The sequence below is a fragment of the Hemiscyllium ocellatum genome, chromosome 39, assembly GCF_020745735.1.
Source record: "Hemiscyllium ocellatum isolate sHemOce1 chromosome 39, sHemOce1.pat.X.cur, whole genome shotgun sequence".
In the NCBI taxonomy this organism is placed as follows: domain Eukaryota; kingdom Metazoa; phylum Chordata; class Chondrichthyes; order Orectolobiformes; family Hemiscylliidae; genus Hemiscyllium; species Hemiscyllium ocellatum.
Window position 1 is genome coordinate 160549 of NC_083439.1, and position 27091 is coordinate 187639.

At 43.0% G+C, this 27091-nt stretch overlaps 1 protein-coding gene across 2 annotated transcripts in view; it reads right to left on the reverse strand.

The window, feature by feature from the left end:
• Positions 1-18040, reverse strand: part of mtfmt (mitochondrial methionyl-tRNA formyltransferase) — a 54056-nt gene extending 36016 nt beyond the window's left edge. Inside the window, exons 1-4 of one of the 2 annotated variants that reach the window (XM_060853007.1) lie at positions 17733-18040; positions 15530-15745; positions 6050-6172; positions 262-364 (exon numbers count right to left, since the gene is read on the reverse strand). In XM_060853007.1, the coding sequence (XP_060708990.1) occupies positions 262-364; positions 6050-6172; positions 15530-15745; positions 17733-17938 (648 nt within the window). In that variant the 5' untranslated portion in view covers positions 17939-18040. The remainder of the gene's footprint in view (positions 1-261; positions 365-6049; positions 6173-15529; positions 15746-17732) is intronic. The other variant, XM_060853008.1, reaches the window with a different exon arrangement.
• Positions 18041-27091: the final 9051 nt, after the last annotated feature.

Sequence of the window (27091 nt, forward strand, 5' to 3'; positions counted from 1 at the left end):
GATCATCCTTTAGTCTATTGTGATGGGACATTGTTTGCTATAAATAAGCTAATTTTACATATGTATTGAAATTAAAGGTACTGAAGTGAAAACTTTATCTGATGCAATAAGCATTTGTTCATCATTTGCTGAACATGAGTGCTTTGTGTTGTTAACAAAGTCTGTATGACTATTCTTCTGGGCTTTGAATTGCCATTAGCTGCTGTAATATGGCTATATTATGGTTCACCTTCTTAAGTGCACAAAGTGCAAATCATGTACCATTTCAGCCCCTGTTTCTGCCAAGATCACTCCCAATTCATCAGTGGTACACCTTGGAGGAACAGCACATTCCTGCTGCATTACAATGGGACCAACATCGAACCTAAAAGTACAAAATATCAAAGTCACCCACAGAACTACCAACAGACATGAATGTATTCACTTTAGCACCTCATTGAATATCACGTTGCTTGCATGTGACAGCTCTTAGTTAATCAGCTGGAGTAGGTATATTCTGGCACATTCAACATACTGTGGTAATGGCCAAAATGTCACCCATCAGCTGTAGAGCAGCGTGTTGAATTTCCTCTCCTTCAAGAAAACCTGTCAAAATAATTTTCAAAGGAGAGTCATATTGGGCTCAGAACATTAACTGCGTACCTCTCTCTACAAACACTGCCTGAGCTGCTGAGTTTCTTCAACAGTTTCTATTTTTATTACAGTTGAATTAAGACAGAGCTTCACTGGACTATCGGATCTTAGGACCTTAGAGAAAGAATCCTGCGCAGAAGAGCTGCCAACCAATCAAAAGCCAGCAACACAGTATTGCTACTGGCGGAGCAGTGGCTAATCCTGATACTACACCCACCTGAGGGCCATGATCAGGTCAGAGATGAGTGGTGACGAGAGTCGGTTGAGTGGAAGGCAGTCTGTCAGCAAGGGCAGTGGAATGGCTGTTAATGGATAAACTGCAATCACAAAGCCAGTCCACTTGATCAGATACTGAATGCATCTGAACAAACACCTTCCTCCCTGCTAGCCACCTCAGCAGGATTTCAGGTTATCCCTACGGTAAGTCCCCATACACAGCTGCACACCAGCAATGGTGGGATATGACTTTTGAGATGGCATGGAATGGCCACTTAAGGGCCTCAACTGGCAGCAGGGTGGGGGGAAGGGTGTTCTCCAGATTAAGTGAACGTCCCATAATAAATTTGTCTCAGGGAAGGTATCAAACTCAGTCCCATGTACGGAGTTGCAAGTTAGTTGGAAAAGTAGAGATGATTTAATACTACACAAAACCAATCAGCACTGGTGCTGACAAGACTGGAAATTGTTTATTGTTGAAAAATAATGTTCACAGCTGAAGACTGATCTGAGGCCCAGCATCACAATCATCCACAAGAACCTTCATGGCTGGAGACTTTCCCTTAAGATTAAATAAATAAAGTACACTGTCCTCAATAAAACACATGATTTGATCTGAGGAAGAAGCTCACTGGGCAAAAAACAGCATTTCTAATTTAACACCAAGGTGGATTGAAATCTCAAATATGCAAATACATTTTCATATAACAAGACATTGACACATAGTAGTGGGCGGCACGGTGGCATAGTGGTTAGCATTGTTGCCTCACAGTGCCAGAGACCGCCAGAGACCCGGGTTCAATTCCCGCCTCAGGCGACTGACTGTGTGGAGTTTGCACATTCTCCCCGAGTCTGTATGGGCTTCCTCCGGGTGCTCCGGTTTCCTCCCACAGTCCAAACATGTGCAGGTTAAGTGAATTGGCCATGCTAAATTGCATGTAGTGTTAGGTGCAGGGGTAAATGTAGGGGGATGGGTCTGGGTGGGTTGCGCTTCGACGGGTCGGTGTGAACATGTTGGGCCGAAGGGCCTGTTTCCACACCGTAAGTAATCTAATCTAAAAATAACAACCTAACTTGAACCTCTGCTGTAACTTATTAGCAAACTGTTATTTATATAATCTTTCGGAATTGAACTGCATAAAAATGAAAAACAAAAAGGGACAGAAGAAAACCATCTGCCAAAATCGTGGAAAGGCACAGAAAGACTGACATTAAAGCAAAGGGACCATTTTTGAAATTATGCTGAGACAGCTGGGCTACAGCATAGCATGAAGGACATGGACACATTTAGCCATTACTTAGTGTTAACATATGCATTTATAACTTAATTGTTGAGGTACAAAAAGTGAAACTACACATTCACAGTTTTCTCCTATTTTCAAGGAGCAATATGAAAGTTTGAATAAAGGTTTACCTGTTTGGGAGCCACATAACCCCCCACAAAAATAAATCAGCAGTTTATTGAACTACGCTGTAACTTCTATTATACCAGTGTTTAGGCATAACATACGCAGTAACATATAATCTTCAGTATATCACAGTGATAGTCTCAGTGACTACAACAGAGTAGAAGTAAACAGAAGAAATTGGGAAAGGCTATTGACCACTATGCCTGTTTGGTCATTCAATACACGTTCAACAGATCTAAATGTAGTCTTAACTCAATTTTCCTATTGCTTGGACTGACTGTATTCCTTTTGCAAGAGTGTTTTAAATCTTTATTATATGCAAATCTAATTGAACTATATTTAGTTTGCAGTTGGCATTAAAATGTACTCGACAGTCTAAATTCATGTAATTGCAAACTTGGAACATGTTTATTTTCAAGGGTTCCATTGAAAGAGCAACCAATTAAAAAACAGCTAAAATCGGATCCTTAACCAATTCAGATGGACCTGTGTTGATATGAAGTACCCAACTTAGTGCAATTTAGCACTCGAGAGTGTGACTTATGCTCTATGCTCCAAGACACAGTTACATCCTTTAGTTGAGGTCATTTGAACTTATTTTGAGATCAAGACAGGAAGAAGGTTATAGTGAAAAAGTATGGGAATGCAAGGGGCAACTCTCAAGGAGAAATGTCTTTGATTTTATCCAACAGTTGCATGGTTATTGCAAGTAGTATGAATAAGAGCAGAGACTATGGGGAGAATGAGCTAACTGACTACGAGAGCATGATCCATCAAATTGGGGGGCGGGGGGAGAAATAGGAACATAGTTGTTGAGGGATCAGTGTAATTAGGGGAAATAAATACTATTCTCTACAGCTGTAAGCACAAACCCCAAAGGCTGTGTTGTCTGCCAGTATGAAGAACATCGCATCAGGCTTGGTGAGGAACTTGGTGAGAAGGAAGGGATTCAGTTGTCATCACTCACATTGGAACCAACGACACTGAAGAACTAAAAAGGAGACTCTGCTTTAAGATTTTGAACAGTTAGCACTAAACTAAAACACAGAATCACCATGGTTACATTATAGATTAACAACCAGGAGAAGGACTGAGGACATTGTCACTAAGTTTGCAGATGACACAAAGATAGCTGGAGGGACAGATAGTGTTGAGGAAACAGGGAGGCTGCAGAGGACTTGAATAGGCTAGGACAGGGCACAAAGAAGTGGCAGATGGAATACAATGTGAGAAAATGTGGGGTTATGCATTTTGATAGGAGGAATAGAGACAGACTATTTTCTAACTGGGGAAAGGCTTCAGAAATCTGAAGCGCAAAGGAACTTAGGAGTCCCAGTTCAGGATTCTCTCATGGTTATTTTGCAGGTTCAGTTAGCAGTTAGAAAGGCAAATGCAATGGTAGCTTTTATTTTGAGAGGGCTCAGCAGGGATGTACTGCTGAGACTGTAGGAGGCTCTGGTCAGACTGTAGTTGAAACGTTAGGAGCATTAGACCTTGTCAAATGAAGGAGCCCAGAGGAGGGTTACAAGAATGATCCAAGGATGAAGGGCTTGTCAAAGGGGAAGTAGTTGAGGAATCTGGGTCCGCACTCAATGGATGAAGTAGAGAAAGATGAAGAGGAGATCTCATTGAAACCTATAGAATATTGAAGGGCCTTCGGACCAACAAGTCCACATTGACTCTCGAAGAGCAACCCACCCAGACCCATTTCCCCTCTGACCAATGCACTTAACACTACGGGCAATTTAGCACAGCCAATTCACCTAACCTGCACATCTTAGGACTGTGGGAGGAAACCGGAGCACCCAGAGGAAACCCATGCAGACATGGGGAGAATGTGCAAACTCCAGATAGACAGTTGCCCGAGGCGGGAATTGAACCCGGGTCCCTGGCGCTGTGAGGCAGCATTGCTAACCACTGAGCCACCATGCATCACTGTGCCGTAGGAGAGACTACGATCTGAGGGCACAGCCTCAGAGTGAAGGGATGACCGTTTGGAACAGAGATGGGGAGGAATTTCTTCAGCCAGCAGGTGGTATATCTGTGGAATTCATTGCCTCAGAAGACTGTGGAGGCCAAGTCATTAAGAATTTTAATGACAAGGTTAGAAAACTTCTTGATTAAGGATATTAAAAGTTACAGGGAGAAGGTAAAAGAATGAGATTGAGAAATATATCAGCCACAATAGAATGGCAGAGTAGAATCGATGGCTGAATGGCCTAATTCTGTTCCTATATCTAATGGTAATGATCTCAGATAATCAGCTGCGCCATGGGCAAACTGGCATAGGGTAAGTAATGGGATCGAAACAAAACAAGGTAACTCTATGCTAGTTAGCTGAAATTGGGAAAATGTGATAGTTGGTTAAAGAAGATGGAATAGCAGAGCATTTATAAATGTGTATCCTAAATCAAGCAGAGAAAACATAGCTTCATATAGGGGAAATCATAACTAAGAAATGTATTAGAATTTTTGAGCAGGTAAAAAAGATAAAGAAAGGAAAACCAGGGGATTAGTCTGTTTGGATTTCCAAAAGTGTTTGAAAAAGTATTTCAAAGAAGGCTGCTTAATCAGATAAGTGCCCATGGTGTTAGGTGTAATATATTAGAATGGAAAATAGATTAGATAACTATTGGAAAATAGAGTTGGGATAATTGGGAACTTTCAAGCTGACAATCTGTAAATAGTGGAGTGCACAGGGATTATTTACATTATCAATGCAGAGAATGAGGGAAGTGAGTGCATTATCACCAATTTTGTGGTGAACAAAAACAAAGTGGGAAGACAAGTACTGAGGATGACACAAACATTCCGTAAAAGATGTCGACAGGTTAAATGAGTGGGTAAAAACTTGGCAGATGGAATATAATGTTGAAAAATAAGGTTCTGCACTTTAGCGAAAAGAAGAGTTAAATATTCCTTAAATGGAGACTGCAGAAAGATATAGCACAGAAGATAAGTGGATCCTCATGCATAGATTGCAAAAAGTTAGTATCCAAATTCAGCAAGTAATAGGGAAGCAAATGCAATGTTGACCTTTATTTCAAAGGGAATGGAATATAAAAGTTGAGAGGTCTTGCTAAAACTGTACAAGGTACTAGTCAGATTACACCTAGAATACTGTGAACACTTTCAGACCACTTATATAAGGAAAGATATACTGGCATTGGAGATAGTGCAGGCCAGATCTTTGAGATTAGTGCCAGGGATGGAGAGACTATCTTATGAAGAGAGGTTGAGTAAACCGAGTTTGAACTCAACGAAGTTTAGAAGAATGACAGAAGCCTTTATCAAAATACATAAAAGTCATAGAAGGCTTGACAGGGAGATGTGCAGAAGTGTTTAACCCTTGTGGGATAGTCTTAGACCAGAGGGAATAATCTCAAAGCATGGGGTAACCAATTTGATAAATGAAGAGGATTTTTTTTCTTTAAGTTGGCAGTGAATCTATGGAATTATTTGCCCCACAGGACTGCTGAGGCTTGGTCACTAAGTATATTCAAGGTTGAGATAGGGAGTTTTAATCCGTAAGGCAGCAAAGGGTTCTGGGTCAAAGGCAGGAAGGTGGAGTTAAGGATGATCAGGTCAGCCATGATCTCATTGAATGAAGGAGGAGAGTCAAAAATTTGATTTGCTAACTTCTGCTGCTACATCTTATGAATATCATAACACTCAACTCTCTTGTGTATCAAATGCAGTCAGTCAAAGCAGAAAAATTAAATAGATTCTCAATCTTATTTGATAACATTACAGTTCAGTATATGTTACTTGCAGCTTCACAAGCCTGATACCTTGTTGGCCGGATCTGTATAATAGTCACCCCTGTCACCTGATCTCCATGAATCAGTGTGTGAAAAATTGGAGCAGGGCCTCTCCACCTAGGAAGGAGACTGGGATGTAGGTTCAATATTCCACTACACACAAAGAGAAAGATAGATTAAACAATGGACACAATCAAATTTGTGTATATCCTTATAAATTTAGGTTAAAGGGCAGCGACAAAATATAGTGCAAGTGGAAGTCACAAAGGTGGTTGTGCAGGGGGCCAGGGTGAAGAAAGAGATAGACACACAGATAGCAAGACAGATGAACACAGACATTTCTGGTGACCACAACACAGATTGCAAAACAGCTTTAGATCCAACCTATTTTTTTTTTCAGGGCAATGCTAACACTCCTGTTTTTTTTTAACCCATGGTGTGTGTGTGTAGTTGTGAGACACAGTGAGAGACGCAAAGTGCACAAATCTTTATTCAATATCCACCATCAGGAAAAGAAGGAAAACACCCAAGTGGCCTGTGACAAGCAGTGCCCTTCGCGTCAAAGGGCAATGCTGTGTGAACAAACAGTGAAGGGGAGAGCAGGGACTAAATCAAAATAGAGTTGGAGGGGGAAATGATGCACTCCACTCCCTGCGGCACCCACCTCTCCCTGAACAACTCCAGGGTGTTGGTGGACACCGCGTGCTCCTTCTCCAAGGACACCCGGGCCCTAAGGTAACCGTGGAAGAGGGGCAGGCAGTCGGCCCTAACAACCCCCTCCACGGCCCGCTGCCTGGACCTGTTTATGGCCAGTTTGGCCAGGCCCAGGAGCAGACCCACGAGGAGGTCTTCAGACCTGCCCTCCCTCCTCCGCACCGGGTGTAGATCCAACCTATTAAGATCATATGGATAAGGCACAATAGGAGACCGCTTAATTGCTCATTGACTGCCCCATCCTGTCCAACCGCTTCACCCACTCCAACCTCTCACCCTCACAATGCGCAGCCTCCATTCCAACCCTAATCTCACCATCAAACCTGCGGGGCGGAGGGAGGGCCTTCGTTTCTTCCTCTCACATTGTCCTAACCAGTACCCTTTCACCATTACCCTCATCCGCCTGGCTGAACTGGTCCTCAACCTCAACAACTTCTCCTTCCAATCCTCCCACTTCTTCCAAACAAAGGGGTAGCCATGGTCACGCACTTGGAACCCAGCTATGCCTGCCTGTTGGTCGGATATATGGAACAGCCTATCTTCTGCAGTTACACCAATACCACTCTCTATCTGTTCCTCAGTTACATCGATGACTGTATTGGCTCCGCCTCGTGTTCCCACAAGGAGGTTGAATAGTTCAGCAACTTTACCAACACATTCCACCCCAACCTCAAATTCACCTAGACCATCTCGGCAACCTCCCTCCCCGTCTTGGATGACCGACTAACCACAGACATATACTACAAGCCCACTGACTCCCACAGCTACCTAGACTACACCTCCTCTCAGCCTACCTCCTGTAAAAGCACTATCCTTTATTCCCAATTCCTCCATATCTGTTCCCAGATGGCTTCCTTCTTCCACAATCACATCTTCCCATCCCACGTGGGTTGATGATGCCTTCCAGTGCATCTCCTCCACTTTACACACCACTGCTCTTGAACACCACTCCTCCCAACGCAACAAGGACAGAATGCCCTGGTCCTCACCCTCAACCCCACCAACCTCCACATACAATGCAACATCCTCCGCCACTTCTACCACTTCCAAACGGACCCCACTACCAGACATATATTTCCCTCTACACCCCTTCATAGTTCCCTCCGCGACTTCCTCATCAGGTCCACACCCCCCACCAGCCCATACCCCACTCCTGACACCTTTCCCTGCCACCACAGGAACTGCAAAACCTGCACCCACACCACTCCCCTCACCTCCATCCAAGGCCCCAAAAGGGTCCTTCCACATCCATCAGAAATTCACCTGGACCTCTACCAATGTCATCTACTGCATCCGCTGCACCCGGTGTGGTCTCCTCTATATTGGGGAGACAGGACACCTTCTTGCGGATCATTTCAGAGAAGATCTCTGGGACACTCACACCCACCAATCCCACCACCCCGTGGCTGAATACTTCAACTCCCCCTCCCACTCAGTCAAGGACATGTAGGTCCTGGGCCTCCTCCATCGCCAAATCATTTACCACAATATGCATGGAGGATGAAAACCTCATATTCAGCCTTGGAACCCTGCAACCACACAGGATAAATGTGGATTTCAACACCTTCCTCACTTCCCCTCACCCCATATTATCCCAGTCCCAAGCCTCCAACTTGGCACCACCCTCTAGACCCGTCCATCAGTGCCCCCCTCTGATCTATCACCTTCTCCCTCACCTTAATCCATCTTTCCCAGCTACCTCCACCCAACCTACCCCCCCTCCCATTTATCTCTCAGCCCTGGACCACAAGCCTCATTCCTGACGAAGGACTTATGCCCAAAATGTCGATTTTCCTGCTCCTCGGATGCTACCTGACCTGCTGTACTTTTCCAGCACCACACTCTCAACTCTGATCTCCAGCATCTGCAGTCCTCACTTTCTCCATTTAATTGCTCAAGTCTGCTCTGCCATTCAGTAAGAACCTGGCTGGTCTGATTCTGGCCTGAGCTCCAAGTTTCCACCTAACCATGATAACTTTTGACAACCTTATTAGTCAAGAATCTGTCTACCTCAGTCTCAGAAATATTCAATGTTCTTGTATTTAGCACGTTCCTAGTGAAGAGTACACCAAAGACTAATTGGAAAGAAACTGTTTTCATTTTCATCTAAAAATAGAGCATCTTCCATTTAAAACTGTTCACTCATTCTAGTATCACCCACAAAGAGAAAAATCCTTTCTTCATCGACCCTGTAGAGTTCCCTCAGAATCTAATAATTCTCTATCCTAGGTGTCAGACAAGAGAACTTTCTCTGAACTATTTCTAATGTTATAAGATAAAAGTATTATATATAAAGTCTCCTCAACATTCTGTGTAACAGAAGCAAAATATCCCTCTTTTTATATTCCATTTGTATTGCAATTAAAACAACATTCTATTTGCCTTCCTGATTGCTTGCTGAACGTCCATCCTAATTTTTGTGCTGCATGCACCACGACACTCAGATCCCACAATTATTGAGTTTTGTATCTCTGAATAAGATGACATGTTTCTATTCTTTCTGCCAAAATGGACAAGATCTGTAATGACACACAGTAAACTCTCCTGCTTAATTTAAAACCAGCAACGCAGAAAAGTTTTATCCTGTGCAGAAATCTGTGAAAATTCGAAAGGCCTAGAATTAGTTCAAGTAAAAATTAACAACTCTATTTCTTAAAGTACAACAGAGAATAATTAACTAACAACTATTTACAAGTCCTTACTCTAATCTATCTTTTCCCTTCCCTTCTATAATACTAGTCCGATAAATCTCAATTATGATCTACAAAACAAAATTTATCTTAAAACCAGGCAGCTTTCGTTCTTCTCTATATTTCAGTTTTCTTTTTAGGGATTCTGTTTCACAAGTTATTGATCAATAAAAGTAGTTTTAAAGAGAGCTATTTTTCAGGTGGTCTTTTTAACATGCTGGTAGCTTGGCAGTTCTCCTCTTAACTACCCCAAGGCATTGGATTATGTCATTGGCTTTTAAGATTATTGATATACTAAAATCAAACTGGATTGGAGTTTAATTTTTTTGGAGGGTATAATCTAAACTGATTGGCCTAATTTGAATCTGTTTTGTTGTTTCCAGGCAACCAACAGCCCTAGCTATCCCAATAGCTGCAGCACATGTTTTTTTTCAGGACACTTGGTGCTGTCACTGCTAGCTTGTAACCTTCTTAAAAGTACAGCATACCCACATCTTCATAACAATCTCATTTAGGCACATTATACTCTAGTGGTGTTCCGCAAGGATCTGTTTTGGGACCATTGCTATTTGTCATTTTTATAAATGACCTGGAGGAGTCATTTGGGTTGGGTGAGCAAGTTTGCGGATGACACGAAAGTCGGTGGAGTTGTTGTCAGTGAGGAAGGATGTGGCAGATTACAGTGGGATATAGATAAGCTGCAGAGCTGGGCAGAAAGGTGGCAAATGGAGTTCAATGTAGCTAAGTGTGAAGTGATTCACTTTGGTTAGAGTAAGAAGAAGATGGGGTACTGGGCTAATGGTTGGTTACTTGGTAGTGTGGATGAGCAGAGGGATCTTGGTGTCCATGTACACAGATCTCTGAAAGTTGCCACCCAGGTAAATAGGTAAAAACAATGACTACATATGCTGGAAACCAGATTCTGGATCAGTGGTGCTGGAAGAGCACAGCAGTTCAGGCAGCATCCAACGAGCAGCGAAATCGACGTTTCGGGCAAAAGCCCTTCATCAGGAATAAAGGCAGTGAGCTGGAAGCATGGAGAGATAAGCTAGAGGAGGGTGGGGTGGGGAGAGAGTAGCATAGAGTACAATGGGTGAGTGGGGGAGGAGATGAAGATGATAGGTCAGGGAGGAGAGGGTGGAGTGGATAGGTGGAAAAGAAGATAGGCAGGTCGGACAAGTCCGGACAAGTCATGGGGACAGTGCTGAACTGGAAGTTTGAAACTAGGATGAGGTTGGGGAAGGGGAAATGAGGAAGCTGTTGAAGTCCACATTGATGCCCTGGGGTTGAAGTGTGCCGAGGCGGAAGATGAGGCGTTCTTCCTCCAGGCGTCTGGTGGTGAGGGAGCGGCGGTGAAGGAGACCAAGGACCTCCATGTCCTCGGCAGAGTGGGAGGGGGAGTTGAAATGTTGGGCCACAGGGCGGTGTGGTTGATTGGTCGGAGATGTTCCCTAAAGTGCTCTACTAGGAGGCGCCCAGTCTCCCCAATGTAGAGGAGACCGCATCGGGAGCAACGGATACAATAAATGATATTAGTGGATGCGCAGGTAAAACTTTGATGGATGTGGAAGGCTCCTTTAGGGCCTTGGATAGAGGTGAGGGAGGAGGTATGGGCACAGGTTTTACAGTTCCTGGGTTGGCAGGGGAAAGTGCCAGGATAGGAGGGTGGGTCGTGGGGGGGGGGGGGGGGGGGGGCGTGGAGCTGACCAGGTAGTCATGGAGGGAACTGTCCTTGTGGAAGGCGGAAAGGGGTGGGGAGGGAAATATATCCCTGGTGGTGGGGTCTTTTTGGAGGTGGCGGAAATGTCGGTGGATGATTTGGTTTATGCGAAGGTTGGTAGGGTGGAAGGTGAGCACCAGGAGAGTTCAGTCCTTGTTACAATTGGAGGGGTGTGGTCTGAGGGCAGAGGTGCGGGATGTGGACGAGATGCGTTGGAGGGCATCTTTAACTATGTGGGAAGGGAAATTGCGGTCTCTAAAGAAGGAGGCCATCTGGTGTGTTCTATGGTGGAACTGGTCCTCCTGGAAGCAGATACGGCGGAGGCGGAGGAATTGGGAATACGGGATGGCATTTTTGCAAGAGATAGGGTGGGGAGAGGTGCAATCCAGGTAGCTGTGAGAGTCGGTGGGTTTGTAAAAAATGTCAGTGTCAAGTCAGTCATCATTAATGGAGATGGAGAGGTCCAGGAAGGGGAGGGAGGCGTCAGAGATGGTCCAGGTAAATTTAAGGTCAGGGTGGAATGTGTTGGTGAAGTTGATGAATTGCTCAACCTCCTCGCGGGAGCACGAGGTGGTGCCAATGCAGTCATCAATGTAGCGGAGGAAGAGGTGGGGAGTGGTGCCGGTGTAATTACGGAAGATCAACTGTTCTACGTAGCCAATAAAGAGACAGGCATAGCTGGGACCCATACGTGTGCCCATGGCTACCCCTTTGGTCTGGATCATCCCACTTTCCACCTATCCACTGCACCCTCTCCTCCCTGACCTATCACCTTCATCTCCTCCCCCACTCACCCATTGTACTCTATGCTACTCTATCCCCCACCCCACCCTCCTCTAGCTTATCTTTCCATGCTTCCAGCTCACTGCCTTTATTTCTGATGAAGGGCCTTTGCCCGAAACGTCGATTTCGCTGCTCGTTGGATGCTGCCTGAACTGCTGTGCTCTTCCAGCACCACCGATCCAGACCCAGGTAAATAGTGCTGTGAAGAAGGCATATGACGTACTGGCTTTTATTGATAGAGGAACTGAGTTCTGGAGTCTTGAGGTCACGTTGCAGTTGTATAAGACTCTGGTGCGGCCACATCTGGAGTATTGTGTGCAGTTTTGGTCGCCATCCTATAGGAAGGATGTGGACGCACTGGAACGGGTGGAGAGGAGGTTTACCAGGATGTTGCCTGGTATGGTAGAAAGATCGTATGAGGAAAGGCTGAGGCACTTGGGGCTGTTTTCATTGGAGAAAAGAAGGTTTAGGGGTGACTTGATAGAGGTGTACAAGATGATTAGGGGTTTAGATAGGGTTGACCATGAGAATCTTTTTCCACGTATGGAGTCAGCTATTACGAGGGGGCATAGCTTTAAATTAAGGGGTGGTATATATAGGACAGATGTTAGGGGCAGATTCTTTACTCAGCGAGTTGTGAGTTCATGGAATGCCCTACCAGTATCATTGGTGGACTCTCCCTCTTTATGGGCATTTAAATGGGCATTGGATAGGCATATGGAGGATAGTGGGCTAGTGTAGGTTAGGTGGGCTTGGATCGGCACAACACCAAGGGCCAAGGGGCCTGTACTACGCTTTATTTTTCTATGTTCTATGTTCTATCTGTCAAAATTCTGCCTGCTCACTTTGTTTATTGTTAGAAGTCTCAATGATTTTTCATTATATTTAACTCTATTATCAATTTTGATTTGGAGATGTGAACTGAAGATGACCTCCGTACTGCAAGCAGAAACTTGTGTTTAAATAAAAAGGAACAAACAAGCTGTTGTTTGTTTGTGAGCCAGGCCTGGACATTAATTACTAGTTGGTTCTTGATTAAAGAATTCTACAGACTCTTCGACACCACATTAAATTTAATGTTTAACTAAAAGGCAGATATTTGGTCATTAACAAAGTCAGTACCTGAGAACTGCTGTCAGCAAGTTCAGGAGGGAACATGATGGTCAGAGGTAGTGGCTCGAGTGTTTCAACTGGATTTTGGACTGCATTTCTGGAAGGAGGAATTTGGTTGTTGGTACTTAGCATAAAAATTTGAAAGCTCCATGCCTAACCTCCCATCATTAATTTCTATTCTTTGAATTTCTAGTAACCAAATTAGCATCATAGAATCCCTACGGTGTGGAAACAGGTCCTTCGACCCTCTAAGGAGTTTTCCACCCAAAATTATTCCCTTGCCCTATTACTCTATATTTACTCCTGACTAATGCCCCTACACATCCCTAAACATTATAGGCAATTTAGCATGGTCAATTCACCTAATCTGCACATCTATAAATTATTGGAAATGACTACTGTGAATTCAGCTAACCTGCTCATCTATAAATGAGGGAAAACTGAGCACGCGGTGGAAACCCACGCAAACACAGGGAAAATACATAAACTTCACACAGACAGCTGCGCAAGGCTGGAAATGAATCTGGCTCCCTGGTGCCATGAGGCAGCAGTGCTAACCACTGAGCCACTGCACATATTATTAAAATTTTCTCATAGAAATTGAAAAAAATTGACATTAATCAATGTCTTCAGAAAATCAACCAAGAAGCATTCATACATTCCCCATGGATCAACACATCTTGAAAACCACTTAAGTAATTGAGAGTTTTGAAATTGTCTCTTTTTTAAAATTGATCTCTTAACTTTGTTCGTTTCCCTGTCTTTTCTGTGAATTGGGGTAAAAAATGAGGTCTGCAGATGCTGGAGATCACAGCTGAAAATGTGTTGCTGGTTAAAGCACAGCAGGTTAGGCAGCATCCAAGGAATAGGAAATTCGACGTTTCGGGCACAAGCCCTTCATCAGGACTGTGGGAGGTAATTGGAGGGCTTGTGCCCGAAACGTCGAATTTCCTATTCCTTGGATGCTGCCTAACCTGCTGTGCTTTAACCAGCAACACGTTTTCTGTGAATTGGGCCAAAAACAAAGTTTATTGAGTTTAAATCATACTTCAGATTACTTTGTTGTTTAATTTTGCTCTGCTAAAGATACTATATTGTTAATAAATTGGGTGGCACGGTGGTTAGCACTGCTGCCTCACAGCGCCAGAGACCCGGATTCAATTCCCGCCTCAGGCAAATGTCTGTGTGGAGTTTGCATGGGTTTCCTCCGGGTGCTCCAATTACCTCCCACAGTCCAAAAATGTGCAGGTTAGGTGAATTGGCCAAGCTAAATTGCCCGTAGTGTTAGGTGAAGGGGTAAATGTAGGGGATTGGCATGGGTGGGTTGCTCTTCGGAGGGTCAATGTGGACTTGTTGGGCCGAAGGGCTTGTTTCCATGCTGCAAGCAATCTAATCTAAATTGTTAAGTCTTTTGGTTCAGCTACAACCCTGCTGTGTAGAATCGATTATTCACAAAATCTGAGATTGGTTATTCAAATTAAAAGGAATTTTAAGGATTTTAAAAAGTTCTAATTCTACAGTGTTGCAGTTGCAGAGGTAAGGAGGTTGATTTGATTTTGCTGAACGCGTCATAACATAATCTACATTCCTTTGCTCATTTCCTCATGCCGCCTTCACACCAATGTGTGCTGTCTGTAAATTTAGCAACCACATTTTCAGTCCCTTCATTTTATTAATTGAGATATTTTGCATACAGCTGAAGTCCAAGCACTAATCCCCATGGCAATCCATTGGTCACATCTTCCACTTCACGTACAAGCTCTCATACAAGGTATGAATTCAGATTTCTCCAGTTTCCTCATTTCCCCTCCCCCCACCTTGTCTCAGTCGGTTCCCTCAACTCAGCACCGCCCTCCTAGCCTGCAATCCTCTTCCTGACCTCTCCGGCCTATCACCCTCACCTTGACCTCCTTCCACCTATCCCACCTCCATCGCCCCTCCCCCAAGTCCCTCCTCCCTACCTTTTATCTTAGCCTGCTTGGCTACACTCTCTCATTCCTGATGAAGGGCTTATGCTCGAAACGTCGAATTCTCTATTCCTGAGATGCTGCCTGATCTGCTGTGCTTTGACCAGCAACACATTTGCAGCTCATATGACATTAGCCATTTCCAATAGTTTATAGATGAGCATACTTCATAAAAACTCCATAAGTTAATTTTCCCATTGTTTTGTTCTGGAGAATATAAATATTCCTTTGTTTGCTGAAAATGCTGCCTTGCATTTTCAATTACAAGGAAATATCAGTGAGAGCAAGGAGCTGGAGGATGGGTAAAAAGATGAAATTGTTTGCTAATGGAGGCAAAGGTGGACAGCATAAGAGATATAAATACAAAATCAAAGGAATCCAATCTAGTAAATTCAAATTCTGTTTATATCGGTGTCTTATTACTAAGTCTCAAGTTACACATAACAATATTCAGCTTGTTGATGTTGCCATTTGGAGAGTCTTTATTGTGACTGATCATGGTGTACAAGAACTAGTTACTCACTATGGGAATTGCTGTATGAGCGTGTCACTGAGTAGGTTCCCAAACGATACAATTATGCCAACGTCAAAATAATCATTTGATGTGAAGTAAGGCCAATCATGAACTGGAATCTGACTCATCAAGGCATACTTTCTCACAGGAAGTTCAGCAGATTTAATGGCAGGCAAAGTAACAACTTCCAGCTGTTCTACTAGCATCTTTCCAGTTTTCAAGAATCTACAGAAAAAGAAATCAAATGCGTCTCAATATTAATAAATCCAGTTCCAGAGACCAGATGCAGTACAGAAAGCAGCCTTCAAAGGAATAAGGAGTTAACATGCAACACGCACACATATACATTTATGGGGTGAATTTGTACTTGCAGAGTTACATTGTACTTTGCTCAAAAACTGCATGAATTCATGTAAAACTCCTATTATTTCACTTTTTAGATTAGAATCAATCTAAACATCATGGCATAGACAGAGAACACAGGGGGCTAACACCTTCAACATATTGTCTAAAACCAATTGTTACAGTTAACCTGAGAATGCAACTTTTTAAAAAAGTTTTGTGATTCACACAGGAAAGAAGTGAAACTATCTCGGTATTCTAACAGATGAAAGTTTCAACAGAATCAAAGTATTTTTCAATGTATAATTTCAGTTACATCACACTGTAAACTTTTGCTATAAATTCCATGCCTTACAATTGTGTCCTCCACAACCACCTGATGAAGGAGCGACGCTCCGAAAGCTAGTGCTTCCAATTAAACCTGTTGGACTATAACCTGATGGTGTGTGATTTTTAACTTTGTACACCCCAGTCCAACACCAGCATCTCCAAATCAAGACTGTTATTCAAAGTTTGGGAGAAGCTTTGTAGCGCGGGTGCTCGTTGTTGTGGTTCTGTTCGCTGAGCTGGGAATTTGTGTTGCAGACATTTCATCCCCTGTCTAGGTGACATCCTCAGTGCTTGGGAGCTTCCTGTGAAGTGCTTCTGTGATCTTTCCTCAGGCATTTGTAGTGGTTTGAATCTGCCGCTTCTGGTTGTCAGTTCCAGCTGTCCACTGCAGTGGTTGGTATATTGGTCCAGGTCGATGTGCTTATTGATTGAATCTGTGGATGAGTGTCATGCCTCTAGGAATTCCCTGGCTGTTCTCTGTTTGGCTTGTCCTATAATAGTGGTGAAAATGTGTTGCTGGTTAAAGCGCAGCAGGTCAGGCAGCATCCAAGAAGCAGGAAATTCGACGTTTTGGGCATAAGCCCTTCATCAGGATTCCTGATGAAGGGCTTATGCCCGAAATGTCAAAGTTCCTGCTCCTTGGATGCTGCCTGACCTGCTGCACTTTAACCAGCAACACATTTTCAGCTCTGATCTCTAGCATCTGCAGACCTCCCTTTTTCCCCTATAATAGTGGTGTTGTCCCAGTTGAATTCATGTTGCTTGTCATCTGTGTGTGTGTGGCTACTAAGGATAGCTGATCATGTCGTTTCATGGCTAGTTGGTGTTCATGGATGCGTATCGTTAGCTGTCTTCCTGTTTGTCCTATGTACTATTTTGTGCAGTCCTTGCACGGGATTTTGTACATTACATTGGTTTTGTTCATGCTAGGTATCGGGTCCTTTGTTCTGGTGAGTTCTTGTCTGAGCGTGGCTGTTGGTTTGTGTGCTGTTATGAGTCCTAGTGGTCGCAGTAGTCTGGCTGTCAGTTTGGAAATGCCCTTGATGTATGGTAGTGTGGCTAGTCCTTTGGGTTGCAGCATGTCCTCATTCCGTTGTCTTTCCCTTAGACATCTGTTGATGAAATTGCGGGGGTATCCGTTTTTGGTGAATACATTGTATAGGTGTTCTACAACACTACTATTTTAGGACAAGCCAAACAGAGAACAGCCAGGGAATTCCTAGAGGCATGGCACTCATCCACAGATTCAATCAATAAGCACATCGACCTGGACCCAATATACCGGCCACTGCAACAGACAGCTGGAACTAACAACCAGAAGCGGCAGATTCAAACCACCACAAATGCCTGAGGAAAGATCACAGAAGCACTTCACAGGAGACTCCCAAGCACTGAGGATATCACCGAGACAGGGGACGAAACGTCTGCAACACAAATTCCAGCTCGGCGAACAGAAACACAACAATGACTATTATTTCTGAACATACCATCACCCAGCTCTTAAAATTCTCTGAACTCTAATCCTTCATCCTGTGGTTACCTGGGCGGTTGCAGTTTCTCCAGTACTCGCTGAGCAAACTCATCGGTTCCGAAGAAGAGAATCCGCCAAGGAGGCGCGGTTCGGACCTGCCGACGGCGGCACTCTTTCCCCGGGTGAGCCACCGTTCTTCCCGCGCAAAACAAACGATTCGCTATCTTCCCCATGCGAGGGAAAGTCCAGGCCAGGCCTGACGCTGGACTCCACATTCCCACGGCACAAAGACACCGAGATCAGGCACCGGCTCCAGCACCACTGGGCGCCGCCATCTTTGCTACAGGAACATTTACTTTTCAGTCCTTTACTAATATGCTTCCGTCCTCGCCCTTAGCTGAAGATAAAGGTTCCGGGTAAATGCGAATACGTTGTGCTGCAATTCCATGGACATTTCTGGAGGTTGGGCCTAGACCTATAGCATTAGGCTGAAAGGTGAGGAGGCAATTTGTACTCTACAAAAATAAAAAAAATAGAAAATACTCAGTAGGTTTGATGCCGTGATCCACGTGAATACCAAGTGCCTGTTTTAATAATGTATTTAATGGGATAATGTTGTAAAATCATATTATTGGGCAGATAATAGGGTTTCACTGAAGGGAAACTTTGAAATAATGCTTATATTTCAAAAATGTTACACGCAGATACAAAATGGGTAACTTGTAGATATATTTGGATTTTTAAAAGGCATTTGGTAATGTGCCACAGAGAACATTTAAGGGACCCAGAGACAGTAGTACTTGGATGTGCTAGTCATACAAGACTTCTGTTGAAGTAAATTGCACCATTATATAATCTGCAAGTCTTTACTCCTGAGTAAGGTGTAGGATATTGGGGGGGAAATTGCAGTGGGTCAATCCAGAGTCAATCAATTTAATGCACAGCATTTATTGCCCATCCCTAATTACTTAGATAGCAGTTAAGTGTCAACCATGTTGCAGTAGATCTGGAGTCACATGTAAGCCAGATTGGGTAAGGATAGCAGTTTCCTTCCCTAAACAACATCAGTGAACACCAAATGGGCTTTTCTGATAATCTACAATGATTTCATGATCATGGAGGTAGAAATTTAAGTTAGAGAAGAAAATGTGTGCTTATTATCAAGTGTCGGGTACAATCTGAGAACCAATCCGAATACAGAAGGTACAGCAAGGAGTTGGAAAAGCAAGTGTGAAAACAAAAAAAGAATTAATGTGAAAAAACTGGCAGCCAACATGAAGGAAAATCCCAAAGTCTTCTACGAACACATCAGTTGTAAAAAGGATGGTTAGGAAAAGAGGTAAGGTAATTAGAGACCAAAAGCTGGACTTTTACTTCAAAGTAAGAGATATGGCTGAAGTCTGAATGAATGTTCTTGCCTTTATCTCTGAGGCAGATGCCACTCAGACCACGGTGACAAGAAACTCTATCATGGATTGAGAAGGAGGACCTATTAAATAAGCTGTCAGTACTTAAAATTGATGAGGCACCCGATTGGCTGAGATGTGTCCAAGAGTATTGAAGAAAGTAAACACGAAAATTGCAAAGTCACTGGCAATAATCTTTCGGTTTTCCCTGAATTTTGGGTGATGCCAGAGGATTAGAGAATTGCAAACATTTATTGTTAAACAGTTGTAAAGAGGTGTACAGCAATTACAGACCAGTCAGTTTAATTTGTGCAATTAAACTGTTTAATCATCTTGTGTATTGATTTTTGGAAGAGTCAACATGGATTTGTTAAAGAAAACTAATATCTGAGCAACTTACAGGAACTGTTTTGAAGAGGTAGCAGAAGTTACCTCTTCAAAACAGTTCCTATAAGTTGACCAAGGTAATGAGGTTGACGAGGGTGATCTTATTGGTGTTGTGTTCATGGATTTCCAAAAGGTGCCCATTGCATGCCATACAGTAGTTTTGTGAGAGAAGTTATAGATCATGGAATGAAAGCTATGTGTATACAGAATTTACTGACTGGGAACAGAGAGCAATCGTTAATAGGTATCTTCTGGACTGGGGGACGATTTGTAGTTTGGAGTTTCCAGTAGTTGCTATTGAGATCCTTGTTTTTTTAAACATATTATTGAATTAGATCCTATTGTACTGGTGATAATTTCAAAGTTTGCAGTTTATTTAAGACTTGTAAAATGTCAGGAATGCAGTGTAGAACTCCTAAAGGACACAAATGAATTGGTGGAGTGGGCAAATAGGTGGCAATTCACATACATATAGCTGCATAGAATACAATACTAAGGAAGTCTGGTGAACCTGTATGCGGTACTGGCGAGAGCATGGCTGGAATATGAAAATGTGATATTAAAGAGTTAATTTGCTCTGCTGACCTGCAGGAAATTGAATATCCCGAGGCTAGGGAAAGATGCCTCTGACTAACAGGTAAATTGTAGGGAATTTACATTCCCACCCCTTGCCATTCAGAACCATATCCCATTATTCAGAGAGAATTTATATTTGCATCATCATCCTTTTCAGAAATCAATAAGAACACTACAGTTGGAAATTTTGACTACATCTTGTTTTTGAAAAAAACGAATTGCAACAGATTTGACTATTAAGGGATGATTTATGCCTTATTGTTCAATGTTTGTGAGAAGATTTATAGCTTGGGTGCTCATTGTTGTGGTGGTTCTGTTCGCCGAGCTAGGAATTTGTGTTCCAGACGTTTCGTCCTCTGTCTAGGTGACATCCTCAGTGCTTGGGAGCCTCCTGTGAAGCGCTTCTGTGATCTTTCCTCCGGCATTTATAGTGGTTTGTCTCTGCCGCTTCCGGTTGTCAGTTCCAGCTGTCCGCTGCAGTGGCCGGTATATTGGGTCCAGGTCGATGTGTTTGTTGATTGAATCGGTGGATGAGTGCCATGCCTCTAGGAATTCCCTGGCTGTTCTCTGTTTGGCTTGTCCTATAATAGTAGTGTTGTCCCAGTCGAACTCATGTTGCTTGTCATCTGCGTGTGTGGCTACTAAGGATAGCTGGTCATGTAATTTTGTGGCTAGTTGGTGTTCATGGATGCGGATCATTAGCTGTCTTCCTGTTTGTCCTATGCAGTGTTTTGTGTAGTCCTTGCATGGGATTTTGTACACTGCGTTGGTTTTGCACAAAACACTACATAGGACAAACAGGAAGACAGCTAACGATCTGTATCCATGAACACCAACTAGCCACGAAACAGCACGACCAGCTATCCTTAGTAGCCCATGGGTGTGCCGTTGATTTGTTCATATATTTGGTTGTTGAACGTGAAGTGTGTTGTGAGGCACAGGTCCAGTAGTTTTGAGTATGCAGTCTTTGTTGACACGTTCCCTGTCTTGTTGTCTGTTCTGTATGTCCAGCAGGTTGGCTCTTGTTTCTCTGGGAGAAAGTGAGGCCTGCAGATACTGGAGCACCAGAGTTGAAAAATGTGGTGCTGGAAAAACACAGCTGGCCAGGCAGCATCCAAGGAGCAGGAGAATCGACGTTTTGGGCATAAGCCCTTCTTCAGGGCTTATGCCCAAAACGTCGATTCTCCTGCTCCTTGGATGCTGCCTGGCCAGCTGTGTTTTTCCAGCTCTACGTTTTTCAACTACTGTTTCTCTGGCTAGAGTTTTGTTGATAGAGGTGAACAGTGCCGTTACATCGAATAAGACCATAGTTTCTTCCTTTTCTATGTGTATATTTCTGATGATGTCCAAGAATTCCTGTGTTGACTGACTGTATAGAGTGTCTGGATCCGCTGATCAGGTGTTTCAGTTTCTGTTTCAGTATCTGGGTCAGATATGTGGATGACACCTTTTGTAATCATTAAAAACACAGAAATAGAGAACACACAGCGGATCATCAACACCACACTCACAGGAATCAGATTCACTAGAGAGGAAGAAAAGGACAACCAACTCCCATTCCTAGACGTGATGGTACAGAGAACACCGAACGGAGAATCCACCACAAAGGTATACAGGAAAGCCACACACACAGACCAAGTCCTGATCTACGAAAGCAACCACCCCAACACACACAAAAAAAGTTGCATCAAGACACTGTACAAAAGGGCCACAACACACTGCAGCACACCTGAACTGCAAAAAGAGGAAGAAGAACACCTCTACAATGTATTCGCCAAAAACGGATACCCGCGCAATTTCATCAACAGATGCCTAAGGGAAAGACAACGGAATGAGGACATGCCACAACCCAAAGGACTAGCCATGTTACCATACATCAAGAACATTTCTGAACTGACAGCCAGACTGCTGCGACCACTAGGATTCATAACAGCACACAAACCAAAAGCCACTCTCAGACAACAACTCACCAGGACAAAGGACCCGATACCCAGCATGAGCAAAACCAACGTAGTGTACAAAATCCCATGCAAGGACTGCACAAAACACCACTACATAGGACAAACAGGAAGACCGCTAATGATTCGTTTTCATGAATACCAACTGGCCACAAAACAACACGACCAGCTATCCTTAGTAGCCACACACACAGATGACAAGCAACATGAGTTCGACTGGGACAACACTATATTATAGGACAAGCCAAACAGAGAACAGCCAAGGAATTCTGAGAGGCATGGCACTCAAGCACTGATTCCATCAACAAACACATCGACCTGGACCCAATATACTGGCCACTGCAGCGGACAGCTGGAACTGACAACCGGAAGTGGCAGAGACAAACCACTATAAATGCTACACAACACAGGAAACAACACAGAAGCGCTTCACAGGAGGCTCCCAAGCACTGAGGATGTCACCTAGACAGGGGAAGAAACGTCTGCAACACAAATTCCCAACTCGGTGAACAGAACCACCATAACAACATTATATTGTTTCTGGAAATGATGTGGTCACTGCATTGTGTCTGTGACTGTGAAGGAGTGGCTCGGGGGTTGTCTTGTGAGCATTAGTGACTGAGATATAAAGATTTTGTATAAAGGAAGGACTGTTTAGTTTGTTCAGGGAGACCACTTGACATGCTTTGCAAGAATTTCTCCACAGCTTGTACTGTACTGGCTTAATAAAATTTGGTGGTTGTTCACAGAAGTTGGCGTATTATAGTTGCATCAAGTGTGTAAGAATCTTAGAAAAAAGAACTTAACACACAGATTCTAGGCATCACATTATAGGGAGGGTGTGAATGAATTGGAAGAGATTATGAAAATGGTTTGAGGGACGAGAAACTTCAGTCATGATGAAAGACTGGTAAAAATGCGACTTTTCCTTGGAGAGGAGAAGGATGAGGAGAGATTAGACAGATATTTTAAAAATCATGAGCGTAATGGACAGAGTAGACAGAGAGAAACTGTTCCTATGGTAAAAAGATCAAGTACTAAATTATACAGTGTGATGTGGATATTTTTTATATAATTTATTTTGGAGTTTGAATTTTAAACTAGGATTGTAGGATTTGAGGGGTGTGTATATTCTTGGAGGAATTTCTGAGAATCAGGCCATTTAGCCCATTGAGGCTACACCAACCCTCCATTTAACGTCCACCTTCCCACCCACTCCTCACCTCTCGTCACTGTGTGACCCTGCATTTCCCATGGCTAATCCACCTCACCTACATGTTCCTGGGTACTATGGCAATTTAGATTGGCCAATCCATAAAACAGTAGAAGAAACCTGAGCACCCAGAGAAACTCACAAAGACACAGGGAGAATGTGCAAACTTCACACAGACAGTAGCCTGAGGATGGAATCAAATCCAGGACCCTGGCACTGTGAGGCAGCCTTGTTAGCCACTGAGCCCTGTGCCATCCTAATGATTAACCTGCAAGTTATTCTGTAGTCATCATGATTTCTGTCCAAATGTAGTATTAGAGATACGGTTTTTGGAGACTAATGGAAATTTGTTTGCACTGGAAGAGTTTTTACAAGTGAGCAGGGTAAACAGTGTTGGGCATTAGGCTTCAATCTGGAAATATTTTATTTTGACTAGTGGGAAATAGCTTGAAGAAAGCATTTTGGTTTCAGTTTGCAGAAGTTTTGTTTGAAACTAGATATGTAAAATAATTTCTCCTGGAGAAAGGGAATCATTCAGAACTATTAAGAAATAGGCTACCTCAGCATAAGAAGTTTAGTTTGAAAGTTCCAGACAAGTATTTGATTACATCCCAGGAGGGCTTTATTTGAAGCTGTGAAAGTTCAGTTGTATGAAGACTAACAAAAAAAGCTATAGGATTCTCAAGACCAGAAATTCAAGCATATGTAAAGTTAAATTCTATTCATGTGATCAAGAATAGAATTCTCTCTGATGTGAATCCTGTAAAGGGATGCTGTTTGGACTAATTGAACTGATTTTACCATGTGTTTTGAAATCTTTAAACTGTGTTTCATATAAATAGTTTGGTTTATTTTAATTTTTTTTGCAAATTAAACCTCAACCTTATTGTTAAAACCAAATATGCAGCTTTGCATACGTGTGTTTTTAATGAGTGATTACTTCATTAAAACCAACAAAGAACAAAATCAGATCTATTGAGCCAGATTCCAGTCTGGGATCTGACTTATCCAATAATGACATCAGCTGGAATCACAACAACAGTTGTAAAGTGTTTTGCAAAATAATCAAATGCAAGGTGAGAGAAAACTTTTCACACAGTGAGTAGTTATGATCTGGAGTATACTGCCTGGAAATGTGGAGAGAGAGGTTCAATTTAACACTGGAAAGGGTATTAGATGATTATTTCTCTTTAAATAATGTGCAGTGTGACAGGGAACAGGCAGGAGATAATCACCAAGTTTAAAATACTCAGCCAGTGTAGACATAATGAGCTGAATGGTTTCCTTCTGCACCTTCTATTTTTGATTCTGTGGAAAAAGTTGCTGCACAAGGAGAGTTTATTTCAGGTGGTATATTAGTGTGGACAGAGAATCACCTAAGAAAATGAGTTGTAATAGATGGATAATTTTCAAGTTGACAAACAGTAAATAATGGGCTTCGACATGGATCCAAGCTGAGGCCTCAACTGTTCGTAATCATTTAAAGACTTGACTGAAGGACAGTCTGTATTGAGTTCTAAAATAAAAGTCACCAGCCTCAAAACATTAACTCTACTTTCTCTCCACAGATGTTGCCAGATCTGCTGGGTTTCTCCAGTCATTTGAGGCAGCACGGTGGCTCAGTGGTTAGCACTGCTGCCTCACAGCACCAGTGTTCCAGGTTCAATTCCAGACTTGAGCGACTGTCTGTGTGGAGCGTGTACATTCTCCCCGTGTCTTTGTGGGTCTCCTCCGGGTGCTCCGGTTTCCTCCCACAGTCCAAAGATGTGCAGGTTAGGTGAATTAGCCATGCTAAATTGCCTGTAGTGTTAGGTGCATTAGTCAGAGGGAAATGGGTCTGGGTGGGTTTCTCTTCGGAGGGTCGGTGTGGACTTATTGGGCTGAAGGGCATGTTTCCACACTGTAGGGAATCTAATCTAATCATTTATGTCACTGTTTCAGATTTCCAGCATCTGCAGTTTTTGTTTTATTTTGTATTGTAGCTATGTTTGCAGATGATAAACAATAGGCAGGAAAGCAAGTTGTGAATAGGATACAAGAAGTCTACCAAGATCTATGCATAAGTTGGGCACAAAATTGGCAGTTAGAGTATAATGTGAGAAAATGTGAGGTTACCACTTTGTGAGAAAGAATAGAAAAGCAAAATATTAATTGAATGGAGAGAAACTCCATGCTGCAAGGTAGTGGAATCGAGTGTCCTGGTACATATGCCACAGGAAGGTAACAGACAGATACAGTGTGTAATTAGAAAAGTAAAATTGGCTTTTATTGCAAAGGAACTAGAGTAGAGAAGTATCGGTACGACTGCACAAGGCATGAGCACATCTGAAGAACTGTATTGTTTTGGTTTCTTTACGAAAGTGAGGGATATGCATGCAATGAAAGCAGTTCAGACAGGGTTCCCTTGTCTGATTCCCGCAATGAGGGGGTTGTCTTATAAGGAAAGATTGAGCCTATGCTCGGTGGAGTTCAGAAGAATGAAACATGATCTTGCAGAAATGCTAATATAAGATTCTGAGGGGGTTTGACAGGGTGGACATTGAGAAGATGTTTACCCCTGTGAAGGAATCTAGAATTAGGAAGTGCAACCTAAAGATAAGGGGCTCCCTATTTCAGTTGAAGATGGGGGCGATCAAATCAAAGCTGAGCTAGATATTTAATCGACAATGGCCAGCATGGACAAGTTGGACCGAAGGGTCTGTTTCCGTGCTGTACATCTCTATGACTATGACTATGACTCGAATTACAAGGGAGTCAATAGTTATTAGGGTTGGGGAGGATGGATATAGGCGGGAAAGTGGAGTTAACACCATGATCATAGTAGTTGCAATCTTATTCAATTCCAGGGCAGATTCAAGGAGCTAAGTAGTTTACTGCTGCTGCTGTTATTACGTTATCAGGATCATCCTATCCAGAAAATGCTTTAGCAAATCTTGCAGAACAAGGAGCCATGGCATAGCAAATGTAAGGATTTGTCTGCGGAAATCCTCCTTGCACCATTGCTGAAGGAGGAGGCAATGAGTCATGAGCTACTGAAGACTCTTCTTAGCGAGTGGTAAGTCCCACCCCCACAGCCTGGTGTATGGGACCATCAGGAGATATCACAGGGAATGCTGTAAACTTGCTTTCGCACTTTGTGAGATTCAGATGTTTCTTGCTTGCAGAGCCACTTTATTAGATTATGTCTATAAATCTCAATGCTACTGAGATGGCTTAGTGTGTCCTTAATGGTGAGTTATAAAGGAGATGCTGGTCTTAGGGACAAACTCCAGTGAGCAGCGAGTTGTTCCAGGAACAGTGTATGCGAAGATGGGACAAAAATCAAACGTGATTCTCACCGCAAGGCCAACTTGGTTATGTACGGCAAAAGAACTTGCTGGGCCTCGTGGCAAGTTGCTCCACAGAACTCAACAGCCTCACACTTTGACAAGAAACTGCAAGAGTCCACATAAAATGGTTTGATTAAGGGGAATGCAAAGGATCAAATCCTGGAAGACCACAGCAAATGTTGCATATGCTTTTAAAAAGCATCATCTATAAAGTCATGATTATAGAATACAAAAACAAGCATGATCCACCAAATCTTTGTAAACCACTGGTTATGCCTCTGGGAAGCAGTGTGCTCAATTCTGAACTGGATTGTCAGCTGTTGCTTCGTGTGTAGCATTCTCACTGCAGACTACACAGATCTGAGTTCAAATCCCATTCCACTGCTGGAGCACAGAAATCAAGTCTGATGCTTCTGTGTCGGACTAAGGGATTTAAAGTGAAGATGCTATCTTTTTGATATTACATTAAGCCATTTGTCAGCTCAGGCAAAAGTTAAAGATCCCAAGGCTCTATTTTGAATACACGCAGGGAGATCTTCCAAAATGTATCTTACAATCA